This window comes from Lepisosteus platostomus, chromosome 3, assembly GCF_059453375.1.
Source record: "Lepisosteus platostomus isolate fLepPlt1 chromosome 3, fLepPlt1.hap1, whole genome shotgun sequence".
NCBI lineage: Eukaryota > Metazoa > Chordata > Actinopteri > Semionotiformes > Lepisosteidae > Lepisosteus > Lepisosteus platostomus.
Window position 1 is genome coordinate 16,111,186 of NC_142613.1, and position 22,900 is coordinate 16,134,085.

Consider the following 22,900-nt stretch of genomic DNA (forward strand, 5'->3'; position numbering starts at 1 on the left):
CTACTGTAGATACTCCTGTCTGGACCTTCACTCTTGGTCCGCTGCATTGATTGGTCTGTTGTGCACTACAATAAGTGTGTCAGCTTGCTGACATTAATCAGAGTGGTCTACACAAAACCTTAAATAGACTTTAAAGAGAATTTGGCTTCATTGCTGGCAAGGTGCTATATAAATTATCTAGAAAGTGGTACACGCCATATGTGTTACAACAAATATATAAGAGGTGCATATATAATAAACATTACAATATCATAAATATTACAAGGTAGAAGTGTACATTTGTCGTTGTATAATGCAAAACAATATAGTAGGACACATCGTAAACATAGGAATATAGATCTCCTACACAGTATCAAACGTATTTCATAGGAAACTTTACTTGACCTTAAGGCGATTCACACATCCCCACATTAGGTGGCAGCACCACACAAGAGTGAGGAAATTTTGCATACCACTTCATTGAAAGAAGAACTCTTCTTTTGGTTTGCCGATATGGCTGCTCAATTTTTTTCTGATGAGATGCACAACCTGAGCAACCTGTGTGATCTAGTGACGAAATTGCTGAGAATTTTAACTTCAAAAGGTACAACCTTATCTCAGCAGCGGAACGGTAGCGTAATCTGAACAAAACAATTCTAGGAACAACATTGCCCTTACAAACATGGTGGCTAGCACAGGCGAGCAAGGTGAAAGTTCAAAGGGAAAAGTCCAACATCAGTCTGTCATGGTGGTTTTTGCATGAGTTAGGTGTATGTGTGACTCAGATTGTAAAAAAAACCCGACAAAAATAGTGCATTTCAGCTGGTGACGATTTTTTTTCAGTATCATTTGTACTGGTTTTGTATCTGAAATACATTTGGAAGAGAAGTCTTAATCGTTTTCTTTCGAATTCAGGTAAATGAAGTGATTTACATGTGTAGCCAGCTTGTTGTATATGTAACAGGATCGAGCGAGTTCAAGTAGATGGCGAAAAGCGAATTCATTTTAAAATTTTCATCACAACGTTATTTGCTGTTCGTGTAGTACTCTTTCGATGGCCGAAGAGCTCTGCAGAAGAGAGCGGAGTGAAGGGAGTGCATGGTATTGTAAGGTTTTCTAGTCCTGGACAGGACGAGGACAGGAGAAAGTGAAAGTTTCACTTTAGCTATAAGATCACGTCTTCGGTCAGTCGCCTCATTTTTAACAGTTGCCCAATCGATTATCCTTGTTGCTTTTCAGAACTAGAGTTACAGACCTCTCCTGTTAGTGGCTGACTGTAAATTTCATCATAAATATTTTTCTAAAGATTAAGTACTAATTAGAATTTGTGCTACGTGGATCACACTGGTGTGTTTGAGGATGCGCATCACATGACCCCCTTTTTCTCAGCGACTGGTCATTTCTTGTAATGGTGCCATTGTGGCAAAGTGAATTGTTAGTAAGGAGTTCCTCACGCCTGTTTCTCAGTCGCTCTCATTCTCCATCTTTTCTCTGCTGCAGTGGTGTGATTGTGCAGCGATGTCAGACCCTTGTGGTGGGGATCCCTTGCCCCCAGGGGTGTCTCGGCCTGCGCTGCCCGGAAGGAGACTCCCTGCCCCTGTTGTGACGGGACGCCTGCCCTCCATGCGTTCTCGCGACCTCACCCTGGGGGGTGTGAAGAAGGTAGGAGTGAATAGACAGAGCATGCAGCTCCCCAATTACATAGCAGATTGGTCAGAGACAGATTTTATGAGGTGCAGTGCCATCTGTACTGATGAAGTTCTTGGATGTGTTAATGTAGGTACAGTAGAATTGAGTGGAGCTGTGCTAATCAAAATACTAACTTTAATATTTCTTGCAACATTTTAGCAAGTGAAACATTCCAGTTGCTTTGCAACAGTTTTCTGAATAAATAGCTGAAGGCATCTTTTGGGTAAGCCTGTCATATGCAGTGTCTTGCACTTCTCCGACCAGTATATTTTTTACGCTAAAAAAATTGTGAGGTGTCCTGTTATGCTTCACTTGGCATCTGGGGGTGAGGGGGCAAAGCAGGAACATTAAGGATCTGCGCCTGTGACTGGAAGGTTGCTGGTTCAAATCCCGCGGCCGGCAGAGGAATCCTACTCCGTTGGGCCCCTGAGGAAGGCCCTTAACCCTAACTGCTCCAGGGGCGCCGTACAATGGCTGACCCTGCGCTCTGACCCCAAGCTTCTCTCCCTGTCTGTGTGTCTGTGTCTCCATGGAGAAAAGCTGGGGTATGCGAAAAGACGAATTCCTAATGCAAGAAATTGTATAGGGCTCATAAAGAAACATTATTATTATTATTATTATTATTATTATTATTATTATTATTATTATTAAACAGTTTTTCTGATGAGTTTAAAAATCTGTTTCATGTCCTTCTGGTAAAGAAGGTTGAGAACATAAAGTCAACTAGATCTAGGTCTACTTATTAGTCTACTAATATGTGACTGTGACTGGTAATTTAATGTTGATCTCGCATAATACCTGAACATTCATAGTATATATTTTTCCCGTTATAAAAATGCTGCATGGCAATTTTAGTGTCACATGTACTATCTGTTGCCTAAGAATCCGGGAAACCAGGAATGCTAAAGAAATTTCTAAACTTTCAAGCATTCAGACTTTTGTCTTTTGTTATTTGTCCCATTTTTATTTGGTTGCTGTTGGATGAGTTTTAGATGGCGTAAATCTCAGATGTCACAGGCCCAATCAGTCTCTTTTTTTCTGTATCTTACAGAAAACTTTCACCCCCAATATCATCAGCCGCAAAGCCAAGGAAGAGTAAGTAAATTATCTTTGATAGACAAGTACCACTAGGTTTCTTCCACAGAGTTCATAATGAGAACTAGACCTAGATGGAAAAAAAAATATTTTAGTGAGATCAGCCTTCACTGGTTTGTTGTATATTTTAAGTACTTCATCTGTATTACACTTTTTTTTTTCAATCTAAAAAGCTTAGCAAAACATGAAGAAAGACTCAAGTCTAGTAGCAAACTTGCATTTGCAAGCATAATTTAACATTTTTGGTTAGAGTGAATCCAGTGTCTATGTGCATGTTGTCTATCTATCCACAAAAGCCTGTGATTTTACAATGACAACCACAAAACAGAGCCAGTACCAAAACAGCATTGTTTGCAAGGCTGGACTTATGAATTATGCAGGGCGTGAGAGGGCAGGAAGTTCAGACAAGATGGCAGCCTTTATCTGGACTACATGACCCAATAAACTGGGGGGAAAGAGCTGCTGTCCTCATTCACCTGACCAGTTGTTGTAAGAGAGGTGGTCATACGACAGTTTAAAAAGCAGGAAGCAAAGGCTTCCAGGGTTGGTCATATCTGCTGTCTGGAGGACAGACGGCAGAGCCTCTGAGATACAAACCCACAAGTTCCTTTTACCCCTTGGGTCTGTCACATCCATCTCCCTTCTCTCTTGCTGCTTGGAGGGACTGCCTAGGCCTAGACAGTGGAGGAGATTGGTACTATTAACAAGGGAGGGAAATCCTTTCTTTAGTGTGTGTTGGGAAGTGTTTGGGTACATGATGTCACCACTGCATTTCTGCATTCCAACAGGCAGAAGGTGGAGGGCCACCAGAAGAAGGAGAGGAAGGAGAGAGAGAGGGATCGTCAGCGGGATGGGCGAGGAAGGGGTCGGGGACGCCCTGAGATCATTCAGTCCCACTCCATCTTTGAGCAAGGCCCTGCCGAGATGATGATGAAGAAGAGGGGTGAGAAAGGCATCTCCTCTTTGAATGTACTCCCAAGAATACCAGAGAGCTTAGCTATGAAGTGCACACCTCTCCGGTGGTCTGGTTTGATTTCAGAAAGCATTCAGTTACTTTTCTGCTTCTACTTTCTTTTTTACTTTTTTTTTAATGAGGAGTCCTTTGACAACCTGGCTGTAATAATAGTTTTAATGCTGTTAGAAATGCGGTAGTGATAAAGCTAAACTAGAAAAATCAGTGCACAAGTTTTTTAAACAAATGCCCCTTCATGAACATATAAAGAAATTACTCTTAAGTAAAATTTGTTTAACGAGTGATGAGTTTATGTATATACAGTCTGTGGCATTTAGCATTGTTACTGGGCAAAAAAGCAATATTTGAATTCAGAAATTTTCATTTTATGTTTTTTTTCTTTTAATTTGATTTTGAAATAATGGAGTGGGTGGCATGGTGGCACAGTGGTTAGTATGGCTTTTCTGACCTGGGGTGCTGTCTGTTTGGAGTTTCTCCCTGTGATTGCGTGGGTTTCCTCTGGGTGCTCCAATTTCCTCTCACAGTCCAATAACATGCTGGTAGATTAATTGGCTTCTCAGAAAATTGGCCCTAGCTGTGAGTGTCTGCATGTCTGCTCTGTGATGGACTTGCTTCATCCAGATTGTGCCCTGTCTTGTGCCCATTGCTTGCCGTGATAGACTTCGGCTCCCACGCGACCCTGAATCAGAAGATGCAGTTAGTACAGTAAGTGGATGGATAATTAATAGATTTATAATGGTGACACCTAGTGGAAGGTAAGAGAATGTCATGTAATCCCAAAGAATTCCCCAAGTGCTTGAGACAGGATGGGACCTGCTTCTTCCACCACTGAAGTGCCAAACCCACATGAGTGACATCTCATGTGACAACCATTAGTGCCAGCAGTCCGGCTGCTCTGCAGATTAGCGAGAAATTGCTTCACTGGCTGAATTCAGGGGGAACATTATGGAGGCTGGATTGTGGAATTTAGCTTGGACACTGGGGTTAACATTCAGCACATCAGTAGGCACTTCTAGTAATTTTTCATAAAGAATAAGTAGTAAAACCTCAATTTAAAGTATGATTTGAAAGATAAAGTCTCCTTCACCACAGTATCTCCTGTCCCCATACTGTAGTATTGGTGTGGACATTTTGCTCCAGGGGAAGAGTGCCATCTGTTGACCCCTACATCCAATTAACACTTTTCTGACTATTTTAAATTCAGTAACATGTGAATGAGAATTCCTACACTAAGGGCTCCAAAACAATGTGAAATACAGTTTTCCTGCTAGACATATTTTCTGACTTTTTATAACTACTACCTAATGTGATTATGTTCCTAGCATGTTTGTATGTCATTCTGAAGACATTAGTTTATATAACTGCACATGGTCTTTACCAAAGTAAGTTTGAGAACTGATGCACAGGAAAAATAGCCTTTCTAAAATTGCTCATTTAAATGATGCTGTTGTTGAAGTGGCAATAAAGTGTGTAGTTTGCAAGATAGTAAATAGGTTGTCTTTTTTGGAATGCCTAATAGTTATTCAAAATCATCCTTATCATTATTATTATTGTACACTAGCTAAAGATACAGTGTATATGTTATTTTTGTACTTAAACACTAACAGTTTATATTTACAAACAGTAAATATAATTGAATCATTTGATATGTAGAAAAGTGTGTGCAGCTCATGGTTTGCATCAGAAGAGTTGCTATGAGAACTTTTAAGCCTACAAAAATTTGAATTCCTTTTTTGAGAAATGGCTCAATTTAACAACCAAAAAAGAGCAATTGCCTTTTCCCCTACGCCCCAAAAAATAGACAAAATAGGCTATAAACAAATCCTGCTACTGCTTAAATTGACTCATAATGCAAACTGCCCCTGTGTAAAAACTAGCCGGTTAACAATCTTTGTTGTAACATACTGTCTATGAACAGATGTGAAAATTGGGTTCCTGTGTAAAGTAACATAGGCGCCCAACTGCAGTTTCCCTTTCTTCATTTCTGATACACCAGCCTATAATGCTTATCTTGTTTTATTTATTTTTTTCATTCTAATTAGTAAGTCATTAACATCTGATGCTCTGTTGTTCCTGCATAAGCTAAAATAGTTATATGGATACTTCCATTTTGTTCTTGCAACTTGAGCTGCCTGTTTTGGGAATCCTTACACTGTTTGAACTTTATCTTGGTGAAATTCATTAACCATTAAAGTTGCTTCTGATTTCTGCCTCACAACATGTCATCGGATGTTTTGGCCTGTTGTGCAAACTGCTCCAGTTCATAGATTGGTTGACCACTTAACTCTAAACTTTGTAGGTTTCAGTATATGAGACTACAGTTAAAGTGATTAAATGAAATTTTTGTTTAAGTCAGTGTCCTCCTTTTTATTCTCAAATTGTGGCCTACAGCTGTCTCGGTAACCGTTGCCGTGATTCAATTGAAACTCTCAAGTTTCAGGTTTCGTCACACTAATACCTGCTTTAGATGTGCGTTACAGATTATAACCACACCTTTTACACCGACAACAATTCAAGACCTGCTCAGCGACACTCCCTTTGTACTCTTCAATGCTTTTCTTCAAAAACAGCCTAATAAAATCTTCTAACCCTAATGAATAATCTTGGCAGTAATAGTACATTTGCAGTGTTACAGAACTAGGTTCCTGCATACACCAGGAGGGCTGCTTTACCCAGCATCACCAGATGCTCTTGTACAAAAAGCGGAATGCCGCAGTTTGTAGGTTTGGACTTGCTTGGAAGCCTTCAACATTATTTATTTAAGGCAACTGACAACTGTTCAGCTAACAAGTCGGCAGCCAAATCACCCTGAAACTCGCAACTGGCAACCCACTGATGCTAAGCATGTCTGACCAATACCTGGATGGGAGACCTCCTGGGGAAAAACGAAGGTTGCTGCTGAAAGAGGTATTAGTAGGACCAGCAGGGGGTGCTCACCCGGCAGTCTATGTGGGTCCAAATGTCCCAGTATAGTGAGGTCCTGACTCTCTGTGATCGTTAAAAATCCCAGGGTGTTTCTCGAAAAGACTAGGAGTGTTACACTGGCATCCTTGCCAAATTTCCCGTTGGCTTTAACCAATCGTGGCATACTAATAATCCCCATCTATAAATTGGCTTCATCACTCTGTTCTCCCTACTGTTAGCTGATATGTGGTGAACGTTCAGGCACATTATGGCTGCTGTCACATCATCCAGGTGGATGCTGCACATTGGTGCTGGTGGAGGGGAGTCCCCATTACCTGTAAAGTGCTTTGAGTGGAGTGTCTAGAAAAACGCTATATGTAAGGTATTATTAAGTGTTCCCATTACTGAAAGTAGAAACACGGTTTACACACTAGAAAACATTGCAAAAGTTTTTCAAGAAACATGATTTAAAACTTGTACAGAATACAATTATACATGATTCAGAGCAGATTTGTATCACAGTCAATAGATATCTATTTATATTAATAGATATTTATGATTTAAATTTAGGATGTGTAGTTAATGCACTAGTAGTGCACAGTAACACAGTTTGTGCACAGTTCGTGTAGGGTTCTGAAAAGGGGGGCTTTGGGGAGTGATGTTGGCTCTGAAATAATCCTGTCTCTCCCCCTTCAGGTGGTTGGGAGAATGAGAGGGACACCCCCACCGTGGGCCCCTCACCCATCATCAACATCAAGAAGGAGAAGAGAGAAACAGAGGAGGAGACCAAAGAGATACTGCGCATGCTGGAGCGAGACAATGTCTGTTCTCTGTCTCTCTTCAGATGCTTGTTTATGTGTCCAGTGTGCCTGTCCACACTCTTTCCCAATTCGTCTGCCTTTGCTCTTGAATAGTTTTTACTTTTAGTTTGTTTTATGCAATGTTTTGCAAAGTGTGCACTGGCAACAGGCTTTTCGTTTTCATGTATTTAGTACATGGCTTTCCAGTGACCAGTAAAGCTTAAAAACAAACCACCCAGGGTCTTGTCATGGTAGACCTATCCTGAAGACCTGATCTAATGGATAAACCTAACAGAGCATAGATAACTTATAATATAATACAAAATTATATTCAGGCTTAATCTTAAAATGTTTGTGCATCTAATTATTTTACCAGGGAGAACAAGGAAGCTTAGATTGGTTCCAGTGACCATCCTGCATATTGACCCTTTCACTTGTTAGCATGTGACAAGCTCTGCATTAACATATAAATGGTGCAGTGCTTATTGGAGGTATGTCTCCTTATTTAGGTCACTGCATGCTTCCAAGTTTCAGAGCTGAGGTAACTATCTCCAACCCTAGATTGAGTGACTTTACTGTTTGGGCCATAACACAATTTTGCTGGATGCAAATTGCTTGTAAATATAGTCAGAAAGGTAGTCAGTCCGTCATTGGTGTGTCAGTAAGTTCTGATGTATTGGCATGGCCTTGATAATGCATGGACATTGTTGGCCAGTGACCGTTTTTTTGATTTCCTTGTTCTTTTTATCATTTTTCTCTAAGAATTTAGAGAATTTCTCAATTTTCTACTCTTTTTGTCACCCTTTACCCCCTCCCCATGTTTCCCTCTTCTCTCTTTCTTATGTCCTGTACTTATATTTACCCCCCCTCCCCAAGTTTCTGGACGACCCTCGGCTGTGCAGTGACCTGCGCAGCTGTCCAGTCCAGCTGCCTCTGGCCATCTCAGGCTGGGTCTTCAAGGAGGAGTCCAGCGAGGAGAACCTAAAAGGAAGCATCAAATCAGAGGGGCTGAAGACAGAAGAGGAGAGCATGGAACTGGACACCGTGCCCACCGTGAAAGGTACCTGGGGCAAATGGTGGTAGGGAACCCAGTAGTCTGACTCGTCATTTGAAGATGTGTGCCAGTTTATTCTGTGGTTTTGACTTCCTCAGCGTATGAAATCCTGGTTAATGAATTTGTTGATTTCAAAAGCAAAATATGTGATTTCTTTTTTTAGTTTAATACATTTGTTTGCCATACTTTCAAAATAGCAGTGTTGCAACAGCTACTCTTAGGCTTCTGAAAACACAGAGTGAACTTAATGCACACCTTCATAGCTGGAGTATGCAAGGCAGTGGTTAATATTAAAAACATAATACACGATTTTTTCCCATCAAGCGTTTGTTGAACAAGGAGTCTAGTTGGATATTTATTGCCAGGCCACCATGAAAGGTGTGTTCTGTTTGTCCCTGTTTGCTCAGAACCATGCTAAAATGTAGTATTGGCATATGAAATTCACAGCGTAGAAAGTAAGGTCCTGTAAACTTTGTCTCTACTTTTTCTTTATTCTCTTTACAATGTTCATAAATTGTTTGCTCTGTAGTACAGATTAAAAAACTGAGAGAAATGTTTTTTTTCTTTGTGTGATGGTACTGCCTTCTCCTCAGTCAAGCAGGAGCCTATGGATGTTCCTGTGATTAAGAAGGTGGAACCATCCTCCAGGCCTCCATCAATGCCAGAGGAAGAGTCCCTGAAGGAGCTTTTGATTGGCTGGAGTCAGTCCAAGGGGGAGGAGCTTCTTTTCTTGCAGCTGCCAGACACTCTTCCAGGCCAGCCGCCCACTCAGGAGCAGCGGCCAATCAAGACAGAGGTGCAGACAGAGGATGGACAATCAGTTCTTGTAAAGACGGAGAAGAGCCAGGTATACTGTACGTGGCGGTCTGCCATGACATCATGAGAAATCATGGGAATGCTTACCTTGGTATTTTCAAATCCTTTTTGATGCAAGATTTCCCTTCAGCTGCTCAGCAATCTTCAGCAGAAGGCTAAATTAGTTAAGGGTCTGTTCATTGAATTAAGTACTCATTGGATCAAGTCCAGCAGTTAATGGAATTGTCAAGGTTTCCTAGTCATAATGTAGAAAGTACCATAGAAGAGCATAGAAGAGATTGTGCTGGAGTAGTCCTGGCATAATCACTATTCATTTAATCATTTAAATTGATGATTGTCACTGTCACTCAGCCACTTGTAATGACCAAGTCCCCATGCCTGTCCACAAGAAAATGGAACAGTTGTTACTTTCCTGTTCTACTTCTATTTAAATTTTAGTTTCCTTTTTGTAAATCTATTCCTAATGTGCCTAGTTGTCCTAAACTTCCTTACCCTTTTATCTTTGATGTCCTCTTACATCAACAGTCGCGTCGGTAAAAACTACTTTTTTTTTTTGCAGTATTGCCTCGTGATAAAATCAATCACGTGTCTGACATGGTTCTGTCGTAGGTTTCAACTTTTAATTGTTTTTTAAATAACTTGTTTGATCCTTTAAAGTTGTATTCATCTCTTATAAATTGGATGTTTTAGAGTGCCTATGTAGATTATAGGTAATATGAAATTTATAGCGGTTTTAAACCCTGAAAGAAATGTAGCTAGCTATAATGAAATCATAATGGGCAAGGGAAACAGTGACGCAATACCCTACACACTCCTCTACTGCGTTATCTCTAGAACTGCTGTGCCATTTCCTGCTTTGTGGTTTATTGAAAGCATTATTTATGGGAACAGCTATGGATTTAGAGAAAGTGACTTCCACTGTAGCACATAATTTATTAATACAGCTTTAATGAACATCTGACAGAGAAGAAAAGCAACTGACTTTACAATTTTCAAAATCTTGAAGGAGACTCATCACAAATACAAATGCAATTCTTTTACCTCAAGACAGTGATGTTGCCCTGGGCTCCAGCCCTTTCGTTTGCTGGAGGTAGGCTGGCATGTGTTGTATTCTATAGCAAGAGTCCCTAAAAGCACTGTGCTCTGTGCTCAGGAGATCCAGCTTGCAGAGAACACCTGCTCACTGGCAGACCTGGCGGAGGGGCAGGTGGGGAAACTGTTGGTCAGGAAGTCGGGTCGTGTGCAGCTCGTCCTTGGTCAGAACACACTGGACATCTCCCTGGGAACACCTTGCTCCTTCCTGCAGGTTGGTTTGTTGCTAGGATAACACTGAACGGTCTGTTATTAAAGAGATACAGACTAGGACATAGGGACAGAATAAGGTTTCAAAACAGAGGAAGTCACTTGGCCTTTCTTTTTTGGTTGCTAGTAACTTATTGCTCCACAGCTATCATGCAGGTGATACTTGAAAGACCCCATGGAATCGGCTCCAGAAATATCCCTGAGTAGTTATTTCAAAGCCATGTCCTTTGTGTTTCGGTTGAACAGATATTAATAGGAATTAATTGAAATATCTTTTGAGTCACTCTGAGAACTATTGGATAAAATAGGTAAAATTCAAAGCAAAAAACAACTAAAATTAACTTGGGAAAAGTGTTATTAGTCTTATTTTTCAGTCCTATATTTCCCTTGGTTCTTAAGGTACATGAAAGCTAAAGTTCTGAATTTAGACTGAACAAACAAATGATTACTCTCTTTCTTGTCTGAACAAATTCTATTCCTCATGTAATATTAAGTGTATCTTCCAGTCTCCTGTTAACTCTTCCTCTGTCTCTGCTTCCCAGGAGCTGGTGTCAGTAGGAGCAGGGGATGGGAGGACAGGGGATTTGACAGTTTTGGGACACATCAAACACAAGCTGGTCTGCTCCCCAGACTTTCACGCGTTACTGGAGAACAGAGCATGATGGGAAGGGACTGACAGACAACACATCCATCACAGTTTGAGGCCGAAGATGGCCGTACAGATGTACAGGATTGCAGAATCCTGAGAGTTTGAACAGTGTGGTCAAATGGGTCTCCTAATGGTGGATTGGACAGCAAGAAGACTAAGAAGTGTTCCAACAATGGGAAAAGAGAAGCCACTCATCAGGAATGTCATGCCCTCACTTATCTAATGTGTAGTTTTGTAATCTGGTGGGTTAAGAAAATGAATCTTTCTGAAACTCCCAAAACATTCTTTCACTAGCCAAACACAAGTGGGGAAAAAGAAAAAGTGCTTGTTGTGGTCTTTGGAACTGCTGTGTAATTTATAAAGTGATAGGTAAAATTAAAAACTGTATAATCATTTTCCAGACTACTTGAGTAGTGTACAGTGTTAACCCTTTAAGATCTGAGAGAATCCAGTCATGGTTACTGATGTTAGAACCTAAGGACTGTGTGGCAGAGGAGATGCTTACCAAATATTATCTATTGATGGTTGAAGAAGTGCTGTGCTGACAACTTAAAAGGAATCATCATTGTTTTTCTTTCTTAAGCTGTTTAGAAATTGTTCAGTTTTAATTTGGCTACCTCATTTTGACAGTGAGGCACTTTGCTTGCCTGAGTTTGAGTGACTGGATCTTTGTTTGAATTTTGGGGTGATGAAGCTGCTGTTAGTGGTGATTACCACAGAAATATATCTGTATACATGGAACTAGGATGAGAGAGGGAAACTGTATAATGGTTGCCTTATTCTTCTTCAGAACTCTCAGGTAAGGTTTGCACAGGAAGGTAAAAATAGTGTTGGTTACAATCAATCCAAATAAAGAAACAATGCAAATCCTTTTTTTTTCTTTGTTGTATTACATTTCTTTCTTAATCGGATAATGACACAGCAGGGTTATGACAATGTGAGTTCGTTTACATGTTGTCAAGCAGTTTGGATGGACAGCTGTTAATTTCATTTGAAGCGCTTTGTTTCTTCATGGTACTCGCATTGCTCTTGAAACTCGAGCACATAAAAAGGAATCCAGAATCAGTAGGTAGACTCTGCTCGTTACTGAACTGCAGGAGATACACGCTCTGGCCCTTGATTTCTGATGTTCTTAGCCCTTTCGATGGTGGATGTGTAATCATAACCAAAGAATCCGTTTGTAAAAGGGCCCAGCGCTACCCCAACTGCTCAGTGGTGTACAAACGCTGTACATCTGGTGCAACCCTACTGTGTCTTGGAACTGTCTATCGCCTTTGTTGTTTGGAAGTCAGGTTGGGGGTGTTAGCAGCCTGTCTTTTGGATGTAAGCGGAGGTATGGTAGGCCTTGGCGTTGAGTGCTCCTCCATGGATGCCAGGGTGCCTGACGAGGATAAGCAGGAAGCGTCTGGCATGGGACACTGCCACCCCCTGGCTGGGGTGCACCTTGGTCCGCAAGTCCACAGTGCCATCGCCGTGACTGAGAAGGTTGTCTCGGAGGAGCGAGCAGTGCATCCCGCCCACGCTGAGGCCCTGTGGTTGCAGGGTGTCGCGGTCCTCCACCAGCAAAGCCTGGATGCTCCAGCGTGCCCCCTGGTTTAGCCGCTAGTACTGTGCGGGAGCCGATGTTAACCAACGCGCAGTCAACACACAACCCGTCTGCCAGGATACTGTTCACGTGGTCCAGCCAGCTATAGCCTGGCATATCTGAGGAAAAGTGATGGTGAGCTTTCTCAAATTTTTGGACTGCTGTGGTAGTAATGCTACTACTTAATAATAATAATTCCTTACACTTACAGTATATAGTGCTTTTCTAGACACCCGCCACACACCAGCTATCAGTGGGGGGAAGGAGTGATGAAGCCAATTCATTGGTGGGGATTACTAGCAGGCCAAGATAGGTAAAGACCAGGATAACACCCCTATTCTTTTTGAGAGACACCCTGTGATTTTTAATGACCATAGAGAGTCAGAACCTCCATTTTACAGTACGTCTCATTCAAAGGACAATGTCTATTGTGCAGTATAGTGTTCCCATCACTATACTGGGGCATTAGGACTCACACAGACCACAGGGTGAGTGCCCTATACTGGCCCCACTAACATCTTTTCCAACAGCAACCTTTTTTCCAGGAGGTCTCACTTCCTGGTACTGACCAGGCTCACACCTGCTTAACTTCAGTTGGTTGCCAGTTGTGAGTAACAGGGTGATATGGCTGCTGGCATACATGTGTTGATAAATTGTAATGGTAGTATTTAATAAAAAAAGTATGTATGATGTAATTGACAAGGTGGGAATATTTCTATCAACCACAAGACATTTTTATAATTGAGGACATGGCAAGCCGTTTCTTTGTACAGATGTTGCTCTGTTCGCTGCTATGAGCAGATTTTTAGCTCTGTTCCCGAGGCTGTTGTACTGGCTCCTTTCTAGGAACGGAAAGGTCTGGTCCTGTGTTCTTGATGGGCTCCTGGGATCAATGTGCTGCTGTATGTTTGGCTAATGTTTTTATCCAAAGTGACCCCCATTTGTAGCCATTCATACAGATGGGTGTTTTGAAGCCATCATGGAGTGCTTTGCTAAAAGGTACAACAAAGTTCCTCCTGGGATTTGAAACCATGTTCTTCCTTCCCCGTGACCGCAGTCATCAGTAGATTTCAGCCTAGCATTTTTAAATAAAAACTGGAGGCCGACTGAAATCTCCTGTTGCTACACTCCATGATATCTCTCACTAAGTCTAGTTTATAGACTACATAATTGGTCATATTTGCTTTTGACCTCTTGTACTCCTACAAAATTATTTTCAAAATAACAAACTGATGTGTAGCAAAAAATACAGGTGTGTTTTGCAAACCCACGTGAAAATGTTTCACCAAAATTTGGTTTTAATGTAATTGTTAGAATGCTGATTAAGGTCTGTTTTAATTATTGAGATTCTGTTTTTCACTTTGTTCAATTACTGTACATTCTCATAATGTATACAACTATAGGAATGCATAGGATAAAAATATTTGACTTCGTATTACTGGTAATTACTATTTAGTGGTAATAATAATAATAATAATAATAATAATCATAATCATAATCATAATAATAATTGCTTACACTTATATAGCGCTTTTCTGGACACTCCACTCAAAGAACTTTACAGGTAATGGGAACTCCCCTCTACCACCACCAATGTGCGGCATCCACCTGGATCATGCGATGGCAGCCATAGTGCGCCAGAACGCTCACCACACATCAGCTATATTAGTGGGGAGGAGAGATTACAGCCCTACTCTTTTCGAGAAACGCCCTGGGATTTTTAATGACCACAGAGAGTCAGGACCTCGGTTTTACATCCGAAACAATAGTGTATAAGTTTGACTAAGTATGATTTAGGGCAAAATGCCTTTTATGTTGGAAAGTATAGCAAAATAATCAATAGGAGCAGTAACATTTTTGTAAGTAGTAAATGGTAACCAAAAAATACGTTATGTCGTCTTCTTCTTCTTCTTCTTCTTCTTCACAGCCTTAGTCCCAGACTGTCCTGGGGTCAGCTGCTCTGGTTGCTCTTCTCCACTTGTCTCTGCCGTACAAATCATAACTGCTTCTAAAAATGATAAAACTGATGTAACTGTAAAAAATAACCATAAGAAAAAAAATTAATGAAAAACAACAGCAAAGCCTAACTGCTCTTCACCTTAAAGCGGTGGTTAAATAATTAAAATGGTATTTTCAACGCTTAGAGCTTTTTGGATTTACTTGGCATCTTCACCATGGAATACTGGCAAGACCATGTCCACAGAACATTGTTGCCTAGTGGTGACATCACTAACACCAGGGGACATCACAATCAATTCAGTTTCAGGGTTATGTCAAGAGCAGTCACTAAGAATTGATGAGAGTCTGCTCGATGTTCAGTGTGCTGAAATTTTTTAAAATAACATACTTTATACTTTTGTGTTCGTGAAGTCAAGGAGTAAGTGCAGAAGAAAGTCTAAATGAGCAAGCAGATCAATTACACGCATCAGTTAGTGCCAGTGATTCAGGGCCCAGGTGGAATGAACTAACGGGCTCAGTGGTCCCTCAGGGTTTTGGATACTTGACTAATTCTGTTCCTGCAATCATAAAGTTAAAAGTGTTAGTCATGGACAGTTAACTTGTTCTGTCTTGGCCATTTTTGAATTTTAAAATACAAATTATATAAGTCATCAAAAATATGTCAGATATTTTCTCTAGGTTCATTATTTTTGTTTTTAACTGGGGAAGTTCACTGAGAGCATTTAATTCCCCAGAAATTCCTTTCATTAAGCAATTGAGTTTATTGATCAAAATAGTGTTTCAGTCTTATTCTGATAGTAATGTATACACTCCAAGGGTATAATGCAGTATATTTAGTTTCAGAAGAACAGAATGTTGTGTACAACTTTGGTCCCCACTTCACAAAAAATACTGCTGCTCTGGAATCAGTCAAGTAGTAAGCATGCTGAGGCACATAGGAATTTCCTGTATTGACAGCTTGAAGGAATTGAACCTTTTTAATCTTGAACAGAGAAGGGGGACCTGATACAAGTATTCAAAATCCTCAGTACAACACAGCGGATGTCTTCAGAGTGCAAAGTGAAACAGACCAGAAGTGGAAGTGCACTTAAAACCAAGAACAAGAATTGTTAAACTTGTCCCATACTGTCTTTACCTAGATGGTTGTGGGAGTATGGAACAAGCTGCCCAGTCATGTGGGGGAAGACATTATTTTGGCTTAATTTAAGAAAATGCCTGGATGTGATCCCGGGATCAATAAGATGCCAAATGGGATGAATGGCCTCCTCTTATCTGTTACCTTTTTACTATACGTACTTAAATTTTCATTGCCCTCTGAGGACATTTTTACATTAAACATTTTACATATTTTTAAGTGCAGGTTTCCTTGTGGTGGAAACCGGTGCTGGTTTTTCAGTAAGTGAGTTTGTTTTCAGTATTACTACAGCCCTGGGAAGATCATTGATTACCAACCCACATCACTAGATGTACCCTGAATTAAAGGCACAAGTTGTGAATTGAGACTGGGACTGGTCTTCTCCAAAACATCTGTCCATCAGAAATTATAGAAAAACAGCCGGTTAGAATTGTCCGTAAAATCTTGCTAATCAATTGTAGTCTCGGAGATAAGAGGAAACTGGAACACCTAGGAGAGAGCCTGGAGAGAACATGTCAACTCCACAAAGGCATATATCCAGAGCACGAATTGACTGAAGAGGTGAGACACAGGTGCTAATCCGCCACATCACGGTGCTGAACATCATTGATTTAAAATTTAAATGTTTATAATTATTTCATGTTTCTGAAACAAGTTAGACCTTTCATCACCCATTCTGGTAAACACTTTATCCAGGACAGAGTCACAAGGGCTCGGTTTTCCAGCAAGCAATTGGTGCACGGCTGGAGTGACCCCAGACAAGACACCAGTCACAGGGAACACACAGATTAACACAATCTCACAGCAGGACCAGTCTTTCCAGAAGCCAATCAACATACCAGTTTAGTTCAGGTGGGTAGCTGCGTCAGCATGCGTAGGCTACAAAGGAACAAGTAATAGGTTTATTCCATGCTGAAAAAAGAAGAAAGAGAACACAACGTTTCGGCCGTGGAGCCTTCTTCAGGTGTGAGAGAGACAGGGCAGTAGGCAAAGGTAAAGTAGCGGGAGAACAAAGGCTGGGAGGGAGGAGGAGTGAGAGGCGGGAGCAGGGGACAGAAAGAGAGGCCAATCAAGAGGTGTGAAATGAAACTTCCAATGAATGGAGAAAATTTAAAAGAACAGTAGTCTGTCGTTAAGGGAAGGGAGAATGTGTGATCCTAGCTGCAGAATAATTTTAGTTTCGGTGGTCTTTCTGATGTATGAGTTCGGAAAACCGTCTTTGAGAACACAGATGGAGAGATTAGAGTGGTCGTGGCCGTCAGAGGTGAAATGAGAAACAATGGGCTTGGAGAGATCTTTAATCTTCACAGCCCTGACGTATTCTCTGAAGCGGTCTCCGAGTCTCCTTCCTGTTCCTCCAATGTAGATGGCTGGGCATTTACTGCAAGAGATACAGTAAATAAGGTTGCTGGAGGTACAAGATGCTGTCTGGGTGATCCGGAATTGTCCTGAGGGGCCTTGAATGAGTGTGGTGGTGGCTGTGTACTTGCAAGTGATACAGCGAGCGGTACAGCGGTACAACTGGTACAACATACCAGTGTGTTGTTGGACTTTGAAGGAAGTACTATGTAATATGTGGAAACCCACATGAGCCTGGGGAGAACATACAAACTTCACCCAAGAACTGGAATGAAACCCAGTGTTGCAAGGCAGCAATGTGAACCAGTGTGCCAATGTGTTGCAACATTACCTTTTCTATTACTTGTTTGTACCATTTGTAACTGCTGTTGACTCGTGCTTACCAAGTGTTATCTACATCTGCCCAGAATTAACATTTACTACATATTAGGTTTTAATACCTGGTATTACCTGTTACCTGTTGAAGAGGTTAGCAATTTGGGGTGTCTATATGCATAGAATATTTGTTTCCACCATCTTAAAATGCATTTCCTCAACAGAAAACCAGATGTCTGAAATATATAGTTTCCTCTCCATACTACAGTGAATTTATACAAGTTGTTAATGCTTGCTATCATCTTCCTAATCTCATAGATGTCTGCACCATGCATAAGAAAACAGACAGGAAGCCAGTGATTGAGTGCAAAAAATAAATATAAAATTTATTAAAACACCCACAATATTTCAAAGGTATCAGGAATACTTATAATACCAGAATTCTGTGTACAATACAATGACATTACCCCCCCAAAAAATCAACCCCAAATGAATAAAAAAATAAAAAAGAACACCAACAGCAATAACAACATAAGAAGATTGCTTCATGAATCTTTTTTTCTGACAATCCCTAAAATAAAAATTAACATTAAAATCATTCTCACAGGGTACTGAGCAAAAACACAAACTCATTAAAATTACAGGGAAATAAAAATGCATTATAAATTCACCAGCCTAAATGTACTGTTCTAGCATCTACATTTGAATACAGATTTATCCTATTTCTTGGAATCTACCTTTTACCAATCAAGCTAAGAAATATGCCACTGTAAAACAAACATCCCTGTTCCCCTTCAAAAACTCGTTTCTACCAACATAAACTCATCCAAGCTCTCTTCACTTGAGAATCGACTGGTATTTTTAGTTTAGCAATTGGTGTTATTCAGATTGAATGTTTTATTTAAACTACGATCTGGGTCAAGGTTCTGTACACTCTTTTCAGACCAAATGAAGACAACAAAATACCGAAACACTTTGCTGTATACAATGTGCGGTTCACCATGAACAGGACAGGACAGCAAATGACAGCATCCACAAAGTTTTTAACAAAGGCCTGTTCACGGACAGGAATGACCACATTCATTTACCTAAAGCTAACTGGTCGATTAAATCACATACAGCACTTTTTGCTGGTGAATACCAGGCTACACTACATTTGGCAGTCAGGTTCCTAATGTTATTGTAAATGTGTAGCAGAAGACAGATGCAGAAAGTACAGAAAGTACAATCAAGTAGTCATTTTTTAAATGCAAGTAGCTCATAACTATATTTAATGTGCATATATAATGTTGGTTTTTCATTTCAGTTCTCTTCTCTTCTGTGTTTATGCACTCTAAGAGAGAACGAACAGATCCTTAGGACAAGGAACAATAATGAGGTTATAGCTCATGTTGGTAGCAACAAGTCAGGAGAAAAAAGTCCCAAAAAATGAAATCATAAATTAAAACCCTTCATTTTTAAGTAGCTAGTACTTAGATGTTCAAGAATACCCAATAAACTGTCTCAACTAAAAATAAAAAAAACATATAATAGTCATAACCATCCAATAAATGAAACAGAGATTCAACTAATGCTATTAGATTCCAATGCATTGGATATTTGTTTCTCCCATCTTAAAATATGGATTTATGACTTTCATCTGTACTTTTAAAATAAAATTCTTATTAAAGAACACCTAGAAAAATGAACATAAAGAACCTTTTTAACCCCTTATTGTATTATTAATATCATAATTTTATTTCTTAATATTTTATACCGTATATTGATACACACTGTACAATGGTTACTATAATATAACTTAAGAACCTTACAAATACCAATAAGTAACAACAGCTTATATAATCTGTTAACAGTAAATCAGAATATCATTAAGAGTGATAATTCCCTGAATCATGTTGAGGTTCATATATGACAGTGGATTGGGGAGGGTGTAAGGGATATAGGATTATGGAAAGATGTTTTGTAAATACCATTTAAAATATACAGGGCCTGGGATTACTCTAGATACAAGACTGCCATGTATTGTTCAGGAGAGCTGACATTAACCTGTCTGACCTCCTAACTCGCACTGACAGCTAAATTTACAGATGAGGAATAAATGAGATCCTACATTAACATCACATTCAAATCTATTTTTCCTTTACAAGAGATTTAATGAAGCCATTGCTAATGTACATAAACCAAATAAGAAACATGTAAGGAAAAAACACCTATTAAACTCCAAGTACACTATGTTAACCTGCAACAATTAACTGTGACTACTTAAGATAAAACTAGTGTAGCACAGTAAAGAAGAAACAGCTCAAACAGGACTGGAAAAAGCTACCTCTTCCACCAAAGACCAGCATTTCACCTTTTAGAGAGGCAGGTGTGTGTCTATATACTTTGCATATTATAATGTTTCAGCAATCATGAGTATTAAACCAAGAAATAATTAACAAATATAAAAAAATAAATGTCCTATAGGACAATAAAAGAAACAGAAGGGATTCAAAAAGACCACCACAGAATACTCTTAAATTATACATTCCACATTTGTATTTTTAAAAGAATATTCTGCAGCTCTTGTCTGCAGTTAACCAAGATCTAAATGCTTTAAGTATTTTATAGCTGCTTTTGAGAAGTACTCATTACAGCTCTGAGAAAATGGATGTCCAGTATTCTGTACTGGATCTATACAGCTGCTTTGTCATGTCATTGTCATGCTACCATGTTGGGAGGGATTCAATATGGACAATTTTGGAGAATTTGATGGAGGCAGCTTTGAGATATGTCTAATTGTGTCTAATTGGTAAAGAGGAAGTATACTGTATGTTGTAAACATGCGGCCAAAAACACTAGTTGACTTCTTTGCATTTTGAAACCAGGATTGTTAAAGACTGAAGGAAGAAAAAAATAGGAGAAATAACCCTTTTTTTTGCCAGCCCCACTGGGGAAGGCCAGAGAAAAGCTGAATCAGTCTGTTCCAGCTGTTTAATTCTTGATCAGACATACTGTAACCAGTTAGCAGGATAACCTGCAGTGAAACAGTTGGGAGGACTGGTATATAAAGTACCAGTTCTGCATGAAAAACTTGCATTTCTATATACACTTTTTCTACAGTTCATCAGCAAATGTAGCCTATGGAACATTTATTCTTCTGAGAATGGTGATTAAAGTTTAATGCTAACCTTCTGAGCATACTGAATTAATTTAAACCACAATTTAAAAAGAAAACAGCTGCACCATCCATTTAGCTAGTCTGACATCTTAAAAGAATAAACGAGCGACTCTCAGGACCCTGTTATCTTTTAACTCAAGGTTACGTGGAATTTGTCTTTTCTGATGAATATTTGAATGAAAAATTAGCACAGAGATTAAGTACATATGGCTCCATTACAGCACTGAAACATGTCCTGAGATGGTCCCAGTAGCTCACATTCTCCAAATTCAGATACTATAAAGCCTATTGCTCCCACAGCACCCTTGGGGGGTAAATTCCAAGAGAGGAATCAATCCTTGAAAAAATCACAGTAGTTTCATTCAGTTACTTTTCTTTTTTGCTCTTGCAGGAGGATTGCGGAGCTTTAACTGAATTCCAGTGTGCTTTCACTGCAGAGCACCATAGTTAACTTGAACAGAGAACAGCATTATTTTAGCACCAATATAACATATCTCTGTACCTTAAAATTCCCTATTGCCAAAATACACCTTCTCCCTGGTATGAAATGTGCTAAGAAACTTTATCAGATGTTTTACCAGAAACCCTGATATAAAAGTTTAAATCCCAGTCAGTACTCTGACTTAGCTCACAATAAGGACATTCTGCACTTATGAATTTCCTAACACAAGGGGGAGATATTACACCATACTGTATATAAGAAGAACATTAATTAACTCCAATGCATCTTTGAGAGAGCAAGATAAAGTCCACAGGGTTTAACACTACTCAGTGGCAACACCAGATGGAGTGGGGGACACATTTTGCTTAAGGCTTAAATGGGGTAGAAGCAAAAACTGGTATATGCTTGCTTTTTTGCTTATTTCTGTAGTTCTGAAGTAATTTATAAAGTCAGGATACAGATCAGAAAGAACATTATGTTAGGGTTGAGTTCCAAAACTTTAAATTTTAAGGAAACAGTAGTACTTTCACATTGGCCTACTTTAGTACTGCAGTGCCACTTCAGTTACTTGACCCTCACATCCCACAAAAGTCTGCTGGTAGCTGAAGTGGCATCGAGGCAGACTCAGGTCCTGCTACGCATAGACAGGATAAAGTAACCAAAAACACTTTAGTCTGAACTGTTCACTTGATGCATGTTTTCAAAATCCCAAAAGGTTTTGATAGTTAACCCAGTGGATTACTTCAGGCTCAGCAATGAAAAAAGAGGAAGGGCATTTTGAACAAAACATATGAGGCACTTCTTTACAGAGTTCTGAATTTCTCAAGCATACCACCCAGCCATAGGGCTGAAGCTGATTCCCTGGGAGCCTGCTGAATAGGCTGTATCAATAAGTTACAGCAACCAAATAAGCAAGATTGCTGAATGACTGTTTCATTTCTAACCCTTCCTGTTAAGACCTTTTTCATACAGTATGTCTTCCCTCTCATACTCTCCTTACGAAATGGGTGAGAAATGCACTGACAGAACTTTCACAACCATCCCACACTGACACCTGGCTAATAAACTCCTAATGTTCAACACCAACCTTTGGTTGAGTCCAGTATTAAAGTCTATAGTGAAAGAAGAACATTCTAGCATGAACCTGACATTCAATTTAAAGTGGCTTATGCTTGTAATTTACGATACTACCCTGTAGTGTGCCCATGAATCCACGTCTTTTCTTTATAAATTGCTCAACAATAACTAGGTATGTTAAACCTTTACATATTTTCATGCAAGAACTTTGAAATTTTAACACAAATAAATGCATCGTAACATTAGTCAGTAGGTGCTGGGGCATCACTTTGCTAATTAAACTTTTTTATGCCACTGACAGATTGGTGCAACATTTAATTGCCCAGTTTTGCTCAATAAAATAATATTAGTAACTGCTTGAGAGCTTGAAGTTTCCAACACCTCCCTAGTATCACTTCTGTGCTGCACCACTTCCTTGAAATTTCTTAAAACCCCCTTTCTTGTTTCCTTTTGGCTTTCCTCGTCTTTGTTCTTTTGTGTTTCTAACCTCCATAAAAAGTATCAAAGCAATTACAAGTATATTGTGGACATAGAGGAAATTGTAACATGCAAAATATGTCTGTAAACTCTTCAAAATGTATTTTTTGTTTGTGTTGGATAGAAGTAA

General features: G+C 39.7%; 1 protein-coding gene across 2 annotated transcripts; it reads left to right on the forward strand.

Moving 5' to 3' along the window:
- The first annotated feature begins 469 nt into the window (after positions 1–469).
- On the forward strand, positions 470–12,133 carry polr3d (polymerase (RNA) III (DNA directed) polypeptide D). Of its 2 annotated transcripts, none has more exons than XM_088624727.1 (9): positions 470–583; positions 1,480–1,641; positions 2,720–2,763; positions 3,552–3,706; positions 7,337–7,461; positions 8,317–8,500; positions 9,088–9,341; positions 10,464–10,616; positions 11,155–12,133. In XM_088624727.1, exons 2-9 carry the CDS (start codon positions 1,498–1,500, stop codon positions 11,272–11,274), a joined length of 1,179 nt encoding a protein of 392 aa, XP_088480853.1. In that variant the 5' UTR covers positions 470–583; positions 1,480–1,497; the 3' UTR covers positions 11,275–12,133. The 2 variants fall into 2 exon arrangements, with proteins under 2 accessions (XP_088480853.1, XP_088480852.1); XM_088624726.1 differs by lacking the exon at positions 470–583 and adding an exon at positions 698–894.
- The last annotated feature ends 10,767 nt before the right edge of the window (positions 12,134–22,900 follow it).